A 20,504-nucleotide genomic window follows, 5' to 3' on the forward strand; every position below is an offset into this window, starting at 1 on the left:
AACTTGATAATACAAACACATGCAACAGAAAGCTGGTTTATTGCTTGGTATGGCACTCCTCTCGTGCTCCCAATGTTGCTCTCTCCATCAGGCAGCCTTAACACTAGCTCACAAAGACTACCCAAAATTGTCTCCTGCATGCATCAGTTTAAGAGAGTTTTTTGCATGTTGGTGCCCCAGGTAAGAAACTGGACGGAGAGTAATGAAGATTAACGACAGGAAGCGAAACAAATAAAAAAGCGTGACAAAGAGCAAGTACATATAGGAACTGAGGAGGGGAATGATAAGAGACAGTGAAGTACTAAGCTTATGGTGGGATGCAGTTCCCATACCATGCTGTCTTACTGAGGGATGACAGGATGTCCAAATGTGTTAGCCTTAACAGTAATTAACTGAGAGCATTTGAGAAAATTACTCAGTATCATTGTAGCCTTCCCTGCTTAGCGCTGGCAACTTTTCTCAGCACCTGGCGTTCTATCCAAACTCATGTCTGAAACTAAAGACCCCTCCCTGGGGAGGCAGTCTGTATCCCCTCAATCTGCATGCAGAAGTCTATTTCCTTCCTCCTAAGCAGAAGAAAAGCTCCCAGTTATATTTCCCTTCTTACCTCTGGTGTCAAGAACCGAAGGCTTTCAGCAGGACTGTCAGGTTTAGACGCAGACTTACACACTTCTTGGCCTCAGTTTAATTGGAGCTTGAAACGTTACTTAATGAGGTACCACTGGCCCTGAGGAGCTGTAGCCTCATTGACCAGCACTGACAGAGGAGAAGAAAAGCTCTGTAACTCCACGATGCATCCATGAGAGGTGCCTGGCCAAGACGCCCCTCTCACACATTTTTACAGGTGACTGGAGTGGAAGCAGAAGGGCTCACCAGCTGCTCCAGATCTGGGTAAGAATGAGCAGTTGCTACAGGCTCTGTCTCCTTTGCTGTTTTGGAAAGAAGGGAGGGGAGCTGATAGCCCCAGGGGCATACTGAATCAGGAGGAAAACTCAAGTGTGAGCAGGCTGAATTTGCCAACTTTTGGTACTTCAGGCCTCTGTGAATGAGCTCAATAGTATTATGCCTTTTGTAATTGTTGTAAAACACATTCAGAAAGGTTTTTAGGTTTTGCTTATTGTGACACATTGTAGCACCTCTTTGACACCAGTATCACACTATATTATATATTAGATATATAACTCATGATTATGCAAAAGAAGGTTATTCATGACTTTTAGTCAATTGTTGATTAGTAAGATGGCTGTGTTATGCATAATAATAGACCAAATGTTTCTCCTGAGCAGTCATTATCCAATACTTGCACAGCTCTAATCTAAATTCCAAGAAGGATGATCCATAAAGGGAAATTAACACTAGAAGTTAATGGCAGTTGAAAAATTTGTCTTCCTTTGCCACTTAGATGCTATTTTTAAATGGAATAGAAAAGAAGAACATCATGGCAAAATATGAGAAAAAAAAATAAAAAACAAATATCCAATGGTATCTGTAACGTGAAGTAGTATTTGTAAAGGGAATGCTTGTACAACATTTGAAAGCACAAACACCTAGATTTATTCCTTTCGATGTTACTAAAACGTAAGAATTAGCAAATAGAAAATGTAAGAAGTCACTGGAAGAACATCTGGAGGATGTTGCAAAAGCATTTACATCCACGTTTGTGAAAGAATATGCCTAGAAACATGGCAAATAGTACCAAGTCCCTTGGGGTTCATTATCTGCATATCCTTTAAAAAGAAAATACTAAAATTTCAGAAGAATAACGCCATAAATAAGGAATGCTATTACTGTCAATTTGATTGACCAACTGTGTAACACCAGCCAAAAACAGCCTAGCTCACAATTCCTGTGCAGAGCCTACAACTATGTCTCACAGTTAAAACGTATTCAAGTGACTGAAAATCCATCTCATGTGGAGGTAAGTTGCTCCAAAGGTTGGTCACACTGGCCTTTCCCCATACCTTCAGTGAGAATTTCCTTGTCACAAATTACCATAGCTTCCATGCTATGAGAGATATCATAGGTTTTCTTTGCTAGATTAATGAACCATCAGATACCAGAAATCTTTTCACTATGTAAGCTGTGATCACCTCGTAACTCCCCCCCCCCCCCCCTTTTTTTTTTTAATAAACCGAATAGCTTAAGTCCTAAGCTGCTTAAGAGTTTCTAAGCCTCTTATGTTAGGGAATGTTTTTTAAAAACTGCTCTCTTCTGGTAGCTTTTTTCTGACTAACCTCCAAATTTTCACATACTTTCTGAAGTACAGACAACAGAACTAGACACAATATTTGTCTAGCTGCTTCTCTTACGTTTTTTACAGAGGAAACAGGACTACCTAGTCTTTACAGTCTTGCAGCAGAGTAATTGCCCTGCTTCTCCATGGACTTAATTTGACTCCCATCTAATGAGGGGGCCCCTTATGTTGAGTTCTCATCTTTAGTCACATCTTGTAAGCCTCTCTCTTTTGGGCCTGGATAATTAGTATGAGCATCGGCCCAAGCACAGATAAGGTATGCAAGAACTAACCCACACCTCATTCCCCCCCAGAGACCAACCAATAAGCTCAAGTGTATCCTGACAGAAGAGCTTTATCCTCTCTTCTGAAGAGTGCCAGGGAGCCCACAGTTAGGATCCTGGGAAGCTACTTAGATGTCTCACATGATATATGGTTGTACTACCATTAGGATGACAATGCTCTCATAGAGCGTTTCAAAATTTTATATCATTTTAAATTAATTTAAAAAAAAATATCCTTTAAGAGGTTTTGCTGGTGGATTGGGAATTTCCTCAGACAGAAAACCCATTATATCTTTGCATTATTTACTGTATTGGCACAGTGTGTTAACAGGACACTAAAAATACCATGTGTAGAATGGTACAATATCTATTTGAGCAAGCATTGCATAAACATTCTTGTCCAATGAAGGCACAAACTCCACAGGATGATCCTTCTTATGCTGTACCAGTTAGTGAACCAATGCATGTAAAACATGAAGAGATCCTAGAGAGGAACGCAGTTGTTTGCAAAACCAAAGGGAAAAAAAAAGATGAAAATATATTTCAAAATATTTTTAGATTGGTTCTTTACTAGAGCAAATGACTGGGTGAGACAATGAGTTTGAAGAAGTCTGTTAGCCAACACTGAACACAAGGGTACTGAGCCATATTATTCCCAACTTACTTACACATTCAGAGGCTGCCAGGCAGGCCACTGTGCTTTTGCCTTGATGACTGTTAAAACCTCATCACTCTGTGAAAAGAGACAAAAGAATAAAGTGATTGGGACAAATTTACAATGAAAGCAATACGATTTACAGCAAAAAGTAAGAGACCCTAGAACAAACTGTGCCTCCAAATTCTGATTATGAGAAATATGCTTTGTCCTTTTTGTTATCCGGGCATCTCATGTCCTCAGCTGCTCGGGTTCACTGAGGAGCATTCATGATGAAAGCAAGGCATGGGAGCGGCACGCAAAATTAGGCAGACCTTGGGCACAGCCTCTTTCCTTTCTGCAGGAGCAGAAGTCAGCTTAAAACACCAATAACAGTTCACACACTGTGTTATTTTTGCATGTCTTCCCAGTAAGAAGCTACCACCGTAGGCAAGCTAATGCACCTTTGAGAATGTATGCTGTAGTATTTAATATCCTCATATCTGAAGACTCCATTGTGGATGCACTGCAAACTTCTCCAAGTAAAACTGTCGATAGCATGTTCTATTTGCTCTCTGTTTACTCATGTAAAATTACAGGGTGAAATACAACACCTACCTCTTTGCCATAGTGTGGCAAAGCATTGTAGAAAGATTATTTCCTAAAGTCTGTAGCAATTTCTGCACCAGCAGTTTTAAACTTAATATTGATACAATAAACCCAGGACAAAGGCAGGATACCATTAATGAGGCTCTGATGCCCAGAAGACATCTATCACACATTTTTTAGAAACATCTTCCCTATCTCCCCCAGGAATCCATCCTGGTAATTCGCCTAGAGGAACACAAAGTTCACAATTCGTTCACATGTTTTCCATTGTCTTTTAAAAACATGTCCCAATTAGACTAAGAAACCTACCTCATACATTACAAGTAATTGGCACTTCCAACAGAGCTGGCCTTTCAATTTAGTGATAATTGTGCCATTTCCTGCTTGATAGCAATAGTTCCGATACCCCAGGCTAGCTCTAATCCATCCATGTACTCCTCTGTTTAAAGAAAACAATTTTCACTGGTTGTTTCCACCTCTCTCAGTATTTTCTGACTTCCCCTGTTTTACCAAAGCAAGGTTATTACAGTGCTGATGGGCCCTCTCTGTAACACACAAGGTGTTCAGTCTCAGGGATACACATGGGACACAACCTCTCCCTCATCTCAGTGGATGGATAAGCCACTTTATGAAACTCCTTTTTCTAAATATGGATGCTTGGCTGAAGTCTACTCTACGTTACATGCACTGAGCAAAGCTAGCTGAAAGTCTGACTCTATAAATGCAAGTGAGTACAAAAAGCTTTAATCACACTCCCACACTGCTCATCTAGTTGGAATAAAGAGAATTTCACTCTGGCCAGCAGCAGCCCACCCGCCCACAGCAGCGCTGTGCAAGCAGAGGGTTCAGCGGGGCGAGCCCCGGGTGAGCAGCAGCAGGCTGAGCTCCCAGCATAACCCTGTCCCCAACAGCAAGACGCGCCGTGCAGGAGAGATGCAGAACGGCTGAGTTCATCTGTGGCAAACCTATTCTTGCCTCCGTGCCTTCATAATGGAAGCAGCAGATTTCCCCCCAAAGTAATTTAAAAGGAAACTGATTAAATGAATGAGGTTAAAAGTCTGGCTTTGTGCATTACTCGTCTTTCTCTGTCAGTAGAATTTGACTTAGCTTTCAATTTTCCTTGTTTCAACACTTTAAAACTTTCTAGCCAGGCATATTTTCATTTATTTTCCTTGAGAAGTCATCTGCATACAGAATAATTAACTGTGTGTCGTACATCCCAAGGAAAGTCTGTTATGAGTACAAATGCTTACGTTTATTAAAATCATACACTGCTTATCTAATAGAAGACAATAATCCTGTCAGTAACATCCAAATCACTCATGTCTGAAAACACTTTAACATCTGCTATTCAAATTAAAAATGCATACCAAGAGTGGCTGATTAATAGTTTAGTAGTATCAGCAGAGGGAAGGAAATAGGGAGCAGAGCATGTACATTCAGACATCCCCTAATTTTTGAGGGAGATGAAAATTCAGATGCAGGAGATGAATTAATGGTCACTTTCTGAACAGCAACAAAAATTAAATGATGCAGAATCCAGTATTCTGATGGGCCTGGAAACAAAACACACGTTTCTAGTACTTAGAGTTCCTTAAAAATTACACAGGATTAGCTGTGACTTGAATTAAATCATTGTTATTCCAGACTGATTTTCTAATTACACAGTTGTCCCTATGATGTAGATTTATATTATATCTTTCTTTCTTTTTTTTTTTTTTAATTTAACAGCTACACTGTTATCAATGCCAGTGTATGTTTACTCTTACATGCACTGATAGACATACAGACAGATATTTCTGAGCAGATATTTCACAATTAAGGAGTTTTCCTGGAGCAAGGCATTTATATCAAGAAGATGATGTAATATTGTATTTTGTCTCTACTGTATGTTTAGCTTGAATGTTCAGGGTTTCTACCTATCCTAAAACCAAAATTGTTGTAATTTATACTTAAAAAAGCAAGACGCTCTCTGATGATAGGCTGTGATAGACTGCGACCGGTTTTGAGGTGGCCATGGCTTTCACATGCACATGCCTGTTTCTTTTGCAGAGACTCACCAAAAACAAGCAGAAGGCTTTCAAAAAAGACAGATTTGGTTCAGCAGAACTTGAAAACAAACCTTTTCAAAACAGAAAAAAATCAAAACAGCAAGGCTAGCAGACCAAAACCCCAGGAGATGGTTTATACACAGCTCTGTCCAGTGTGTCCTTATGGGAAATTGCTCCCCAGCAGCTCGGCGGCTTTCCAAGGGCAGCAAATCCTGCTCGCTGCCTCGTGTCCATGAGGCTCTTGCCCACGCCAGGCCTGGACACGAGGCTCTGGGCTGGCCCTGGGGAGCCACGTGCCCCTGTCACTTGTGGTGCCACTAGCCTGTACCTCTCCCACCACCGGCTGGGAGCAGGCCTGGGGAGCAACTCCAGAAAAAGAGGGACCTTCTGCCTCCAGCTGGCCTCTTTTTTAAGAGAACGTGATAAACTTAAAACAGCCCAGGCAAACAGATGTTATCATCTGCACAAGTTTCACAGCCTTGTGAGCAGTATATAGATAGAGAACAAGCTACAGAAAAGACACAGTGGTTGGATTTTCTGCCCAACCTCTTTAGTTATAATTTATTGGCAGGTGGTATGAATTGAGAGGATACGAAATTCTTGAAGTGAAACACAAATTAGTAATACGTACCTAGTTGATACAACCCAATCGCCTTCTATAGCACAAATGTACAGACTTCAGAGAAGAAGCATAAACACCAAGAAATTTAAATTTTTATGAATTTTAGTTAACATTTTCTAAGGGCTTCCTGTATTATGTTTGTACCCATGTTTCTCTCCTCCTCATACTCCCAAAGTTTTGCTTTGATTTTTGAAGTAAACAAACACTCAAATTCATGTCAAAACATGGCAAAAGAACTAGGATGTTTCACTGTTCTATGTTCCAAGTCGTCTTGCCATCATTTATGTATTTGGCTGGGAAGCTATGATTCCCGAGTAATGAAACTGTTAGATTTTGAAACAGAAAACCAGATCATCTGCAAAATGATGGAGTGTCAAAATGTAACAATGTCAGAAGAAGTTAAAGGAAAGAATGCTTTTGTGTGGTTCTCCTGAAAATTATTCTGGTAAAGCCTTATACACATCTCTTCCAACAGCAACAAAAAAGAAGGAAACTGTCAAGCCCAAGGTACGCTTCTATGCATGTGGAAGTTGTCAAGGAATGAATCTGGGACTACCTGTCAGTTGTTAGAGATAGAAAGGAGAAAAGTTGCTACTCTCTTTCCCCTTCCCATTTATAAGGCTTTCCTTCTTGCATACAAATCACAAAGCAGATACTTGAGTATTTGCCGAGCCTGGCTTCCCACCAGCTTGCTTGCAGCAGCTTCCACGTCTCTGCTTGCTGTGAGGGCGTGCTGCTGTTGATGCAGCATCTCTGCCACTCCTCTGAGTAGGAAGTCACGATTTAGTAATTAAGTTAGTATTACCTCTTGGGAACCTTCCTGGTAAATCCCTTTCAAAAGTGCAGTTAAGCATAACGACTTACAAAAGATTGTATGAAGTCTCTGTAGTGCCCACTGGAGCCTTGTCTTCAACTCCAGTTATTATTTCAGTTATATAATTTCATTTTCCAGGTGTATCAGACCCTTCTCTACATGTTTAGAGCTTGCTTAGAAGTCCAGTGGAGCCAAAGTAGTCTCTAAAATGACTTCAATGGTTTTTGGATTGCAGCCTCTGTTAAAGCATGCTAAAATAGCTAAGAGTTACCCTTCCCTCCAAATCCCCTTTCTATTTTTGTGCTTTTGAGCTGGGGTGGATAATTGATTGACTCAATAATTGTTCCCTGTGAAAGTACTGTCCTCCAAAAAGTCCTAATAGTGCGATTTTGAAAAGTTGGTAGCATCATTCTAATACAGACACCTTACCGATCTTCTGAAGTTGGTAAAAATTAATCGTTTACTTCATATCCATTTGTTCCTGCAATGCCAAACTGAAGATGCAAGAATAATAAAGTCATTAAATGGCGCCAGGTAGAACCCCATACTATGAAAGCATTGACAAGCTGGATTGTTCAGCTGTGCATAAAATCTTGAAGATTTCATCTTCAAGAACAGCAAGTGGGATGTAGCTCAAAAAAGCAGCATAAGAGTTTGATATGAGGTCTTCCCGAACCAAGGGAATAAAAGCAACTTGTTAAAACAACAACATCCATTAAAATGTAATGAAAGCTTTCGGGAAAATTTTAAGCATCATCTGAATACCTTTGGAATAAAAGTGATTAGAAGGATCTGGAAAACCATGCATACTCTCTCATGTGCTCCTGCTGCTTTTTGGTAAGTGATGTGATTAGTCGATTTTCTGTACTGGAAGTTATTTTTTGAGTAATTTTTATTACTATTTTCATTTTATGCATGCTGAATAACATTATAAAATGGTACTGTGCAGACCACTTATCACTTCATAATAATGATTGGATTCAGTTCAGCTAAACAAATGATGGCGTACTATCTGACATCAAAATCAGAGTCAGATTCAATGAACTGTGAGAATGAAAAAACACCTGTTTTGAGCCAGAGCTTAATTTCACTCATTTCACATTGCCACTGCTTGGCATTCATTTGATTGTTTTAGAACAGAGAACATTTAATTCTTTCCACAATACCCATCTTCATAATATCTCAGTGCGTTTCTATCTACAGTGGACTTATTTTCACAAGAACCTAAGGAAAGAAGAAATAGCAACATTATCCTCAATTCAGTGATGACGAATTGAATGCCTTCTGGAAATAAACCAGATATCTGAGTTTTAAGATAGCATCTCAACTGCATGATCATCCCTTCTCTCAAAAAATAATTTGTAATTGAAAGAGAAAGAGATAAAGTGAGAAGGAAAAGCTATACCGCACAGCATGTTTCCTGTGGGGAATCAAAGTACTATTTCACCCTAATACAAATACACAGTTTCTATCTAGGTTGAGAAAAAAAATAAAGAAGCATCTTGTCTTTGAAGTATAAACTAACACAAAACAGATAGTTCAACATATTATGGACTTCCACGGATAATAACCGAAATATGGCGTATTTTCTCCTGATTGATAAGATCTGTATACATCTTGTCTCCTTGTTTTACAGCTGTATTTGAATTAAAAAGGGGGCACTGATGCAGGCGCACAATTGAAAATTGTAAAAACTTTTTTTTGAGAAAGGAAGTAGTTGTCTGTTCTGTGGTAATAAATATTTCTGGGATAAAAGCATCTACATACAGATTTATTTGCTCTGGAGTTCATCTTCATGTAAATATACTTAACAGGCACATTTGCTTTATAGTAACTGTGAATGTGATCTCCTGTAATGCACTCTGAATGGACATGTTTTATTCATCATATAAGCAGTCAGCTTGGTTTGAGTCTACCCAGGTTTCCGAGTATTTCTTTCTTATGTTGAGTGTGTCAGAAGTTTCCCATAGCTGTTAGCATGGTCACTACATAACCATACTTATGAGGCTCTTATCATGAGCTGCTAATGCATCATGCAACACCTCTATTTTCCTGTGGGTGCAGCCAAGGAGGCTGCAGCAGTTGCCTAAGCCTCAGTGCTGAGATGCTGTTCTTCTTAACATGCAGAGGTGTTTTGATGAAAGAACGTGCAGAATTTGTTTTTTTTTTTTTTCAGTTCGGAAAACAAAAATAAAAAAGAAGACCCCTTTTGAAAATCCCAGGTTGGATGGGGCTTTGGGTAACCTGGTCTAGTGGGAGGTGTCCCTGCCCGTGGCAGGGAGGGTGGAACTGGATGATCTTTAAATGGGTCCCTTCCCCCCCAAACCTGCGATTCTATGATTCCACGGAAAGGTTAAGCTTTTAGTCACAAATTACTTTATCTGAAAGAAGAAAAAACAAAACGAAACATAACTAAAGAAAAAGACTTACCAATACCATTTGATGGTAACTAAATTCTGTGTAATTGTATGATATACTTACATTCAGGCAGATTATACTTAAACCCATTAGGGTTTAAGACTTGGGGTTACTTTAAACAACAGCAAAAATCCATTTCAGGCAGTGGAATTATACCAGGACTGTGTTTGCTCGTTTTTCTCTGAATTCTCTGTTTATGTGACAGTGATTTTGTGAATCCTCCAGCAGCCAGTGGCAGCTGAGAAAACCTCCCATAGGTTTTATAAATTTAATTTATATTAAATATAATTTATATAAATATATATATATTTATTTTATATATTTACATATTTTTATATTTATAAAAACACAACATTTATAATAAATACGACTGAATTGGATTCACCATTTGATCATGGTACATACAGATTCGAGTTTTCCCTCTAGAAATATCCATTTCTATCCAAATAGGTCCAGTTTCAGGAACACAAGTAAACCAGCACTTCAGATAGTCCCTGCTGAATTGCTGTGATGCAAGGAAAGCTTTCCTGAATTGGCTACTTAGCAATTTTGCACCTACTTCTACAGGGAAAAACCTGTCTGACAGATAATCAGGCTGACATTTTCCCTAAAACGTAGATATTCTCTGTATTTTTCAGAAATTATGGTAATATGTTAGAGCTATAATTTCAGTACAGTGACTATACACTTTTGACAACGCACTTTTAATAACAGCTTTTATAGAGGAATTATAGGAATTAAAATTCCCGATTTTGTTAAAAATTACTAAGATGGAATGCAGAAAAGTATATTCATTGTTACCCTTAGTATATATCCCCAAAGCCCTGATTCACTTTGCACTAACAAATCTTCTGCATTACCTGTCCCACATGGTTTTCCTTCAATTACGTGGCTGTTTCAGGAGGGGAATGTAGGTTGAAATTAACAACAGAACTGTTGCTAATGGCAACAGCGAAAATCATATGCTCTATTTTGTTTCCATTAAGGTGTGGTTATATAATCTAGGGTGTCCTAATAAAGCAATAATTCATTTTTCCACAGTATAAAGCTTAGCAACATGTCTTAATGAGCCCTAGGTATGTGCTAAAGATTGGAACCTTCATTTGCTGCGGCTGAGCAGATTTTGTAGGAAAAGGGTCTCCCTTGTGATCCACTTCTTGGTTGTGAGTTGATTTGTATTGCACATTTTTCTTCACTCACGTAGAATACTCTGCTGTCTTAAGGCCTACAAAAACATTTTGGGATCCTAAACTACCTTTGCCAAAAGCAAGGGAAGACCTTTCTACTACACTTAGGAATGGCAACTTTTTAAAGTAGGGGATTAAACTAGGTTTTGAAGCTGCCCATAAGCACAGTAATTCCCACCCTGTGCTTAACAGGTTTATCTAATAAATATCCGTTTGTCCTCCTTCTGTCTCAACTTTCCCACTTTGATCAATACTTTAGATTAAACCATCCCTTAAAACTATGCAAGTGCTGTAAAGCTACTGTTATCTTAAACTCGCACATGATCTGGAAATGGTGAACACACTGGAAAAGAAATGAGGGGAGAAAAACACTAAGGAGCAGTCCATCACACCGAGGCATTCTACATGCAATAAAGCAGATGTATGCAACTGAATGGCAGTCTGCAAGCAGTACAGCTGAAACTGCCTTCACAGGAGATACAGATATAAGTGTTTTAAAGGATTACATTCACTCACCAGATTCACATTCAGGTAACTACAGCATTTTTTGCTCAGATTCCTTCAAATAGTTTCAAAACAGTCATGGATAAAAGTATGGAGACAGGTTCTTGGGCATGCCATGAATAAGTGAGTTTCACTTTCTTAAATATCAGCAGGAAACCTCAGGAGAAGACTGTGTCTGCTTTGAGAAACAGCCCAGAGAACAGGGCCTGAGAACAATGCTGGTAAATACTGGCAGTGAGACTCCAGGTATTACAATTATTCATCCTGTTGCTTCTCTCAGGCATTAGTGAAATGTCGTAGCTTGAATGTAACAGAAATAATTATTCAGATAAGAGCAAGTGATTTTAAATAAGACCAGAAAGTTAGCCCTGGAGGTGAGCTTTCCCGACCCTTGATAACACTTTTCACAAACCAATCTTTTTTTTTTTTTTTCATTCAGAATGTACAATATAAATATTTTAAATGTATTTTAACTGCTGTCCAGCAGCTTACTTTCCCTTGATTAAGGATGCCATGTCTAAGCCACTGTTTACCATTCCTTGCCCCTGCCACCACCTCAAAAAAAACCCACAAAATTCAGCCTTTAATCATATTACGGAATTAAGGAGCCTATCATGAGTTATGTTTTCTATAACCTGTAAAAGAAGAATTCTTTTAGAGAAAGCAGCTTCACAACTCTCCCACAGCCCTCCCACCCCCATCCCCCCGCGCTACTCAGTCCCTGCCGTGCCAAACAGGTTTCTGCCCCTGTGGACCATTTCTCTGGCACTGTGTAGTCTCACAGTTTATGCTCTGACAGTAACCTGTCCCAGAATTTAATGGCCAAAACACACTTCTTTCAGATTTTGGACAAAACCATCCAACCAGACTTACAGGAGCAGGATTTTAAGAGGAATGTTAGTTCCCGATGGAGTGGAGATGTTGCCATTTTTCTAGTCAGGGGATGCCTCTTCCACCCCACTTCCTTGCACCTCACCTCCCTTTGAAAAGCAGACAACAGTCTGCCCTCTGTGACTCATGTAGTCCTCCACGAACAGCAGCACCAGTTGGATAACCCTGATTCTTTCCGCATCGTTTAATTTTGCATCATTTTGCTTCTGCACTCCTTTAAGTTAGGACAGCTAGATCAAGATGGAGACAGTCGGTGCTGTTTTTCCTGAGGGCAGGATTATCTTTTAGGGGAGTGTATTGCTTTTGTTTTTCTCAGACAAATAATCCTCCTGTCCTTTTTCCCAGTATGGATTTTTATACATTCAGAAGGGCCTTGTTTAGGCAGAGTGGTGAGGCCCTGGAACAGGTTGCCCAGAGAAGCTGTGGATGCCTCGACCCTGGAGGTGTTCAAGGCCAGGCTGGATGGGGCTCTGGGCCTGCGCTGCTGGGAGGGGTCTCTGCCCACAACAGGGGGTTGGGACTGGGTGGGCTTTAAGGTCCCTTCCAACCCAAACCAGTCTCTGATCCTGTGTTATGTGGAAACAAATCCAGGAACTCGAAATGACCCAGGAAAGTTTCCTTACTATTTCTTAGAAATTTTAGGGGCTTGCACTAGGTAGCCTTGGCTCCCTGCTCTGGCAGTAAACCTCTCTATCTCTAGCAGCTGGAGAGTTGGGCAATGCTATTATGTTTGTTAGTGGTGGGTTTTTCTTGTTGTTTTTGAAAGTTATTAAGCCCTAACTGTTCCCTCAAAACAGTGCAGGAGGTCAGATGAAGGTTACCTCCCTAGCTGGTGCCCACACTACTAGTTGCTTGAAGAGTATTCGTGTTGCTTCAGGTATCTTTGGATCAGTTAATATAGCTGTAGTTTACATGTGTCATTGAACAGAATTAATATTAGAAGAGGAATTATATAAGACTTACAGCATTAAAAACAGTAGGAGCTGCTATTAGAGTGACATCTGCAATTGATGTCATAAGCACGCCAGGGAAGAGCTTGCCATTCCGCTGCAGAACGTACTGTTTTGGTTTCTAGTTGCTTACTCAGAACAGCAAAGACAGAACAGAGAGGCAAGAATTAAACCCTGTAGCCACAATGCTGTATGTCATCCTATAGTAGCCAATCAGAGATAACTGGGTAAAGTTGTCTGTGTAATAAGCCAGACACGAAAAAGTAAGTCTGTCTTAATGAAAGTCTCTGAAGTACTCTGATATATCCCTAGGACATGAAATTGCTGAAGTGTTCATATAGTTGCTTTATGATCAGAATAATTCAAAATTAAGTAATATAAACAGAAGTTTACCCTATAAAAAAGGCATTCACCATATTGCACTGTACTCACTCACCACAATATTCATTCTAAAAATAAGATCAGTTAGAGACAATCACTGCAGTTGAGGTCAGGATAAATGATTTTTTTTTTTTTTTTAACCTGTAAAAGAGCCCCAACTGGCAAGGACACACCTTAAAGCTCTGTACCTATGCATGCTGCTAACCATGTTTATCATGACGTGTATCCCTTGCTATTTCCTATGGTTGTTTTGAAATGACACATACACTGACCTATTTATGTGATTAACTCTAAGGCTTACATGTTGAAGTTAGGTTTAAATTTTAGAGTTTAGCTGTTGTTAGTCATGTTACCATGAAATGACACAATGCACTATTATGCCATGAAACAGGTGTTTTGAATATTCTATGACATGTTTAGAGCCAAAAAGGCATACTTTGCATTATAGTAGTAAAACTCATATTACTGTTAAGATCACCTAATCTGGATTTCTTGATGCATCTAATAAACTCTTTTCTAGTACCTCTGCAATCAGAATTTAAAAGTATTAGAATTTTGCTCAGCTTTTTTAAGTCAGGGATAATGTATACAGATACTTCTTTTTCATCTTTCTTTTCTCTCCCTCAAGTCCCCTCTCCTCGCAGACATACTGGGGGACTTACACCAGAACACTGACACAGACATTATTTTCCTTTATTTGTACAAAAGTAGCAGACCAGACTGGTCCCCGCTGAAGTCCTAATTCCAGGTGTTAAGGTATCTTACTAAAACTGTTTCCTAACCCTTAAAGTAAAATTATTTTCTTTTTACTAATCTCTAAAAAAATCAGAATCGCTCTATTATTGCAAGGCAAGCAGCCAAAGGGGTTAATAATCAGAGCAGCAAGGCATGGTTAATGCCACGCGCCTCATTTTGAAGCCAATGCTTAGACTCTGTTCAGTGGAGTAACTTTAAAGATACGTTGTCCTTTGCCTCGTCAGGATGAATGATTTCTGATGCAAAAGCACACAAAACACACAGTGTAGTTTCACCCTGTCCTCTCCTGACACTGCAATTGTACATTGAAACACACTGATGGAAGTGGTCACATACAACAGAATTGCCGAGTTTTTGCTCCGGACTAACTACAGGAAGACTGTTAAATATGTAATTACTGTGGTATTCTCTATGAAGTCTGATGAGCCAATTAATAGCACTTTGTATTTTCATGGCATTTTGCGTCATTATTGGTTAAAAATGCTTTTACCGATAAAGTGCTAGAGCTCTCCTGTAAGTCATTTGCACCATCATACAGACACAAACTAAGGCAAAGTTAGCAAACCAAATAAACCATCTACAGTTTGGAAGGTTTTTTTCTAAGCACGTTCACCAACTTCCAGCACCATGGTGATGTGACAACATGCCTTGCAAGAATAAGACCAACGACCATAACACCACTGGAGTTATCTGTAAGTGTCAAGAAGTGATAGCTGTTATTCCACAAGCATAGGCAGGGGCACCAAGCTTTCTCTACAAAACCAAATGACTTCACAATCCACCTTTTGAAAGCTCAGTGTAACTACATAGATTTATAGCACCATCTACATATTGGACCATCAATTTGAATTTGTGATTAAGACATTAATTAACCCAGCAACCATGATCGAGCTGTCTGTGAAATACATTAACTACATTAATATTATATTAACCAAGTAACCAAGTAAAGATAAGAACAACCTCCAGCTCAAAACATACCTTTCACAAAACCAAGACCAATGCAAAACATATCTAAAAGGCATGCTAAGAGCCAGGCCCTTAGCTGGCATTCACCTTGACCTGAAGAACAAATGTCTTTCCACTTTGTACCTTGCTTGAATGGACTTCTAAATGAGGGCACTTACCTACGGAAGATATATGAGAATTTTGAACACTTAATTTCCCCCAATACTACCTAGAAAGCAAGCAGATTGGTTTATGTCATCCTATTCTGGAATTATTTCATTATAATCTTTGCTTGGAAAAAAGAAAATAAATCACCCCTCAAAAGATGTTCTCTCAAACTGCTTTTTTGGCCTCATCCTTTTCTCCCCTGGTTTGAAAGCAAATGACCTTTTGCCACTCCATCCAATCTTGACAATTGTAATGTCAAAACGAAGCTTTCTGCGCACCAGCAGACTTTGTGTGGAGCTACTTGCTGTGCCAAAACCCCAACACAAGTCATAACATTTCACAGGAACTAGACAGATGAAATGAAATAATATTATTAAAAAAGGTATTATGCACTATAAGGAAATCACACAGTCAAGAAACAGCAAAATCCAATGTCCCATAAGATACATTCTGCTTATCAGGAAAACCTACAATTACTTTCAGAGCCTGGGAACTAAGATCCAGTACTCTCTGCTTATGCACTGTTCCTGCTGTTTCACGTTTCTTCCCACCCTCCACTCCCCCAGCTAGATAATTAATTAAACACATTTAATGTTTGAACTTTAGAATTACCTTAAATTTTGAGCATTATCTCTTCCTGTAAACTTTGCTCCTGTCAAGCATGCGTGAAAACTCCGAGAACAAAACCCAGTACTACTGAGCCAAAGTTCAATGCTTTTAACCAACCAGCTTCACTGTCTGCAAATCAATCTGATCATTTTGTAGATGAAAACAAACCTCTTCTTCACACACAGACTATTTCAAAGATCTGAAAAGATCCCAGTTGCTAATGTGATTACACCTTACCAATTTTTCATTTTCTGAGTCAGAGCTGCTTTATATAACAGACAAGAATATTTGCAAGTGCAGATCTAATTGTTCACGAGTAACAGCAGTTTATATATCACAGAATTAGAATCACAGAATCATCTAGGTTGGAAGAGACCTCCAAGATCACCCAGTCCAACCTCTGACGTAACAGCAACAAGTCCTCCCCTAAACCATATCACTAAGCTCTACAGCTAAACGTGTCTTAAAGACCTCCAGGGATGGTGACTCAGCCACTTCCCTGGGCAGCCCATTCCAATGCCTAACAACCCTTTCGGTAAAGAAGTTCTTCCTAATATCCAACCTAATTAGTAATTAGTTTAGTTCTCAAATAACTGAACTATACAAAGATTATTACTGTTTTTGAAGGAAGGCACCACTTCCATGTAAGCATGGACAGGTGAATCTGAATTTAACACGGTAAGATGTGACTGGACTATTGAAGTAATTAAGAGTTTTTTTCTTTACACCTGTTATACATACATTTCTTTGTGTCCTTCCAAGATACAGGCATTTCCAAACTGTTCCTGAGTACCTCTCTCTTCCTGATCAGGAGTACAATCCTAATTATACCAGCCTTTCTCAAGCCCTGGTCTCTGAATCAGTACTTCCTACAGATCTTCAGGAACTTACAAAAAGCCTTAAACATTCATAGTTTTCTTTCTTCTTTTCTTTCTTTCAGGTCCACGTTTCTACTGATTTGTTCTGCACTTTTCCACTACAATAAATCACCCAGCATTATTGGTCCCATGTGGCTGCATGCCTTTCATTTTTGTGCACTAAAATCCAACCATCTTATTGACTGCAGCTGCTTTTAAATACACTTTGGTGTCAGCGGTGATTTACTTTTTAATTACATTATTTTATTTTAGATGAGTGGTCCTATTGTTTTCTTAATGGCTCTTTTAAAGGCAGTACTCAAAGAAATGAAACCTCAGCATCTGAGCAAGGAAAATGCATTAATTCACAATTCCTTACCAGAAGAATCTCCTACAATAACATTCTGATGAAAATATCGCTACACTTCCCAAATCTTCCACATTCTAGCATGATGATTAAGGGTGTCATTTAGCTGAAGTATGTTCTAGCTCAGCATTCTTGGGAGATTCCTGCTAAAAAGACCAGCAGGGGCAGTGCAAAGATAAGGTTATTTCTGTCTCTCTTCCAAAAGCCCAAGAGACTGTTTTACAGGATTTCTGTTTCAGCTGCAGAGACAAATTCTGAATCCAATGCTCATCAAAATTAAAGACAAGAGATTTGCCCTTAGTAGAAGGTCCATTTTTCACTTCTGATACGTGTATGTAATTTCTCGTCTGCAGTAACACATGTATGCTGTATCTGGGGCAATACTGAGTGTATAGGTAAGCTAGTTAGTATTTCTCCAGGGAGAAATTACATTCAGTAAAAACAAAAACATCACAATCTGTTGCAGAAACGTACTCTTTGGAATGGAAATGCGAAGCAAGAAAACATTTATGACTCTGGAAGGTACAACAAGTTTACCCATGTTCTGCTAAGCTGATTTTAACCAATATTTCCTAATAAAAATGTCCTGGGAATGCCGAGTATGTTGTTTCTCTGACACGTGCATGAAGCATCAGATACTAAAAATATTTATTTAATCTTATAAAATATTTGATGCACTGTCATTACACTGAAACATTACAACTACAAACGATAAACATTTCCACTGGTTTCAGATCAAGTAATTCTTCATTTCTGTCCAGTATTTATCTGGCTAAGTGAAGCACAAGAAATTATTGTAACATTTTTTTTGTATAGGATATACAGTACTGAAAAGTAGCCAAAATAATAACTGTGGCTCAGAATTCCTTCTGATTTGGTGTTTGCCAAAAAAACAACAGTGCCTTGCAGTGCAAGGCTAACATCATAGTGAGGTGCGATTTTTTTTCTATTTTTTTCTAGTTAACTTTACCTTTCTGAAGGGTATTTTCTGTTCCTTACAGCAATCATCTTCACAAGAACAGAAAGGACGGTGGAAAAGGAAGGTAGGCTAATGAGCAAATAGAAACAAGTTGTTGTCATGGGGGCCTTAACACTACTCTGAGTCTGGGTCTTGTTTATCCAATAGTAGAAATGTGTTTGTTTGCTGAAAAATATGTAATACTTGGCCGAGATCATTCTCCAGGAGCTGTTTGCAACCCTTGCTCTCCTGCACCTCTGAACTTTGAAGGAGTAGGTCCAAAAAGAAACTGAAGCAGAAAACCCTGCGAGACCACCCCAAGAGAAGCATTACCAACAAGTGCCTCTCTTCAACCATTAACCAGACGTAACAGTCATCTCCTTCCTCTTCTGAAGATACTCAAACTGCGGGTGCCCTCCTACTCTCCCTGTAGGCACACTCAGAACAGCCACAATCTGGTTTTAAAGGCTTTCTGAGCCTTTCAAAGGGCACACTTCCATTCTTCAACTGTAGAGTGAAAGTAGAAAAAAAGATAAATGTTAAACTTGTAGTCAGTTCAATTTTGGAACTAAATTCTTCCATTCAGATACAAATATTTATCTACCAAAAGCTTTACAAGCATTTCTGAGGATAGAATGTAACATTTGTTATTAAAAGCAAGAGGTTCAGCATTTGTTCCTGCTGTGGTCTTTTGTTGGTATTAGAGCAGGGAGTTCCTACAGTATTCATTAGCTCTGTGTGTTTTGTTTTTTCATCTGTTTGCTTACCTAGGCAAAGAAGAGAAGATTTATTTAGAAGCTCCATCATTCTGCAGCCCACAGAAGGCTTCATGAATGCACACTACCAATATTTCAGAATCTATACCCTCTACATACTACTGCTTGCCATTATCTTTACCACAACATTAGCTCTGATGTGTCCAAAAATCTCTAGGGTAAAGAAATGACTTATGAATGAATTACCTGAAGCAAATCATCAAGAAAATAAATTTAAACATCACAATTTGACATTCTATTTCATTAACATTCTGGGGGAAAAAAACATAACAAAAAAAAGAACATTTGTCAAGTTTTCATGTCCACGTGCAACACTTCTTATGCCATAACACACATTGAAGTTGAAAACAGAGCCTTGTGTAGATATCAGTGAACACAGAATTCCAGTCACAAGGATTTATTCTGAGCACCATACTACCTGGTCCTGTGAAGTGAGACACTCGCCAACAAAATATCATGGAATTTTGTTAGCAATCACAGAAAGTCAAAGACAGGATCTGTCTCTATGTTTGAAAAGTACCCGGAGTATTTTTGTCTCTAAGCTTAATAAACAAAAATGGATGATTCAGCCTGTTTGCAGCTTCCAGGTCTTTAGACGGCCAGAATTTGCAGATCCTATGTGATGGTCATTCATGTATTCCCAGTGCAAAGACCACCTGGCTAGATGCATGAAATGTAGTTTTATTTGCAATCATGATGATTAAGAGAAATCTTATAGATTCTTGAACTGCAAGGATGTTACAGGTCTCTCTGGATATTCTAAGCAGTTTCTAAAACTATTTTGCCTTGATTCATTTGGAGAAAAATAGAAGATGGAAAAAAGATTCAAAGAAGTGTTAAGGTTACTACTAACACCTTCTCAGACATATTTAAATGGGAAGCAGATTGTAGATCTGTTTATCTCAAGGAGAAACATATTCCTAAGGGTTTCCATGAGTCTGAAAGGGCTGTGCTGGCGAAGAATTGAGAAAAAGACCTAACAATCTGCTGCCTTGCAACTGCAGATCCAGTTGAAGTGGGAGCTGCTGTCAGCTTCTGCCAAAGATGGAGAAGTCTACTGCTTTATCTTTAACTTCCAGATCTTGCAGAAGACATTGAAATTCCCAGAAGAGACATCTGATACGAATCACTTGGAACAGTCTGCTATATCCATTTGGAAACGTATGTTTGTTTGTATTTTAACATAAGGCCCCTTGAATGAAGGGGTGGGGGGGGGGGCTGGGGTCTCTTGAGAAGCAAGGACCCTATCTTGTTTGTAGAACCCCTAGTTTTTTGTGTGTTTTTCCAAAAACTTGGGCTTTTGTTCCAGGCTATGAAATTGAAATACTTTACAAGGAAATTGGCCCTGGAAAATCTAGGTCTTAAATCACCACAGGCTGTTGTTGTTATTGAGGTGTTATTGAAGAAAGTCCAAGACTGTTACTAGCTTGTGTTGCCGGAAGATGGGATTTTCCATTTTAGGAGCAGGAGCTAGCTTTCTTAAAATAGCT

The 20,504-nt window shown here is 39.1% G+C and overlaps 1 protein-coding gene and 1 long non-coding RNA gene across 6 annotated transcripts in view; one reads left to right on the plus strand and one right to left on the minus strand.

The window, feature by feature from the left end:
* The window catches only part of LOC106033922 (uncharacterized), a 291,778-nt gene that overhangs the window by 270,678 nt on the left and 596 nt on the right, over positions 1-20,504 (plus strand). For all 3 annotated transcript variants that reach the window (XR_010831804.1, XR_010831802.1, XR_010831805.1), the window contains 2 exons: positions 18,282-18,323; positions 19,010-20,175. This is a non-coding gene — a long non-coding RNA (uncharacterized lncRNA). The remainder of the gene's footprint in view (positions 1-18,281; positions 18,324-19,009; positions 20,176-20,504) is intronic.
* SPON1 (spondin 1) overlaps positions 1-20,504 on the minus strand; it is a 230,062-nt gene that overhangs the window by 25,789 nt on the left and 183,769 nt on the right. For all 3 annotated transcript variants that reach the window (XM_048070058.2, XM_013177720.3, XM_013177714.3), the window contains one exon: positions 3,186-3,250. In XM_048070058.2, coding sequence (XP_047926015.1) covers positions 3,186-3,250 — 65 coding nt within the window. The remainder of the gene's footprint in view (positions 1-3,185; positions 3,251-20,504) is intronic.

Source organism: Anser cygnoides, chromosome 5, assembly GCF_040182565.1.
Source record: "Anser cygnoides isolate HZ-2024a breed goose chromosome 5, Taihu_goose_T2T_genome, whole genome shotgun sequence".
NCBI classification, from domain to species: domain Eukaryota; kingdom Metazoa; phylum Chordata; class Aves; order Anseriformes; family Anatidae; genus Anser; species Anser cygnoides.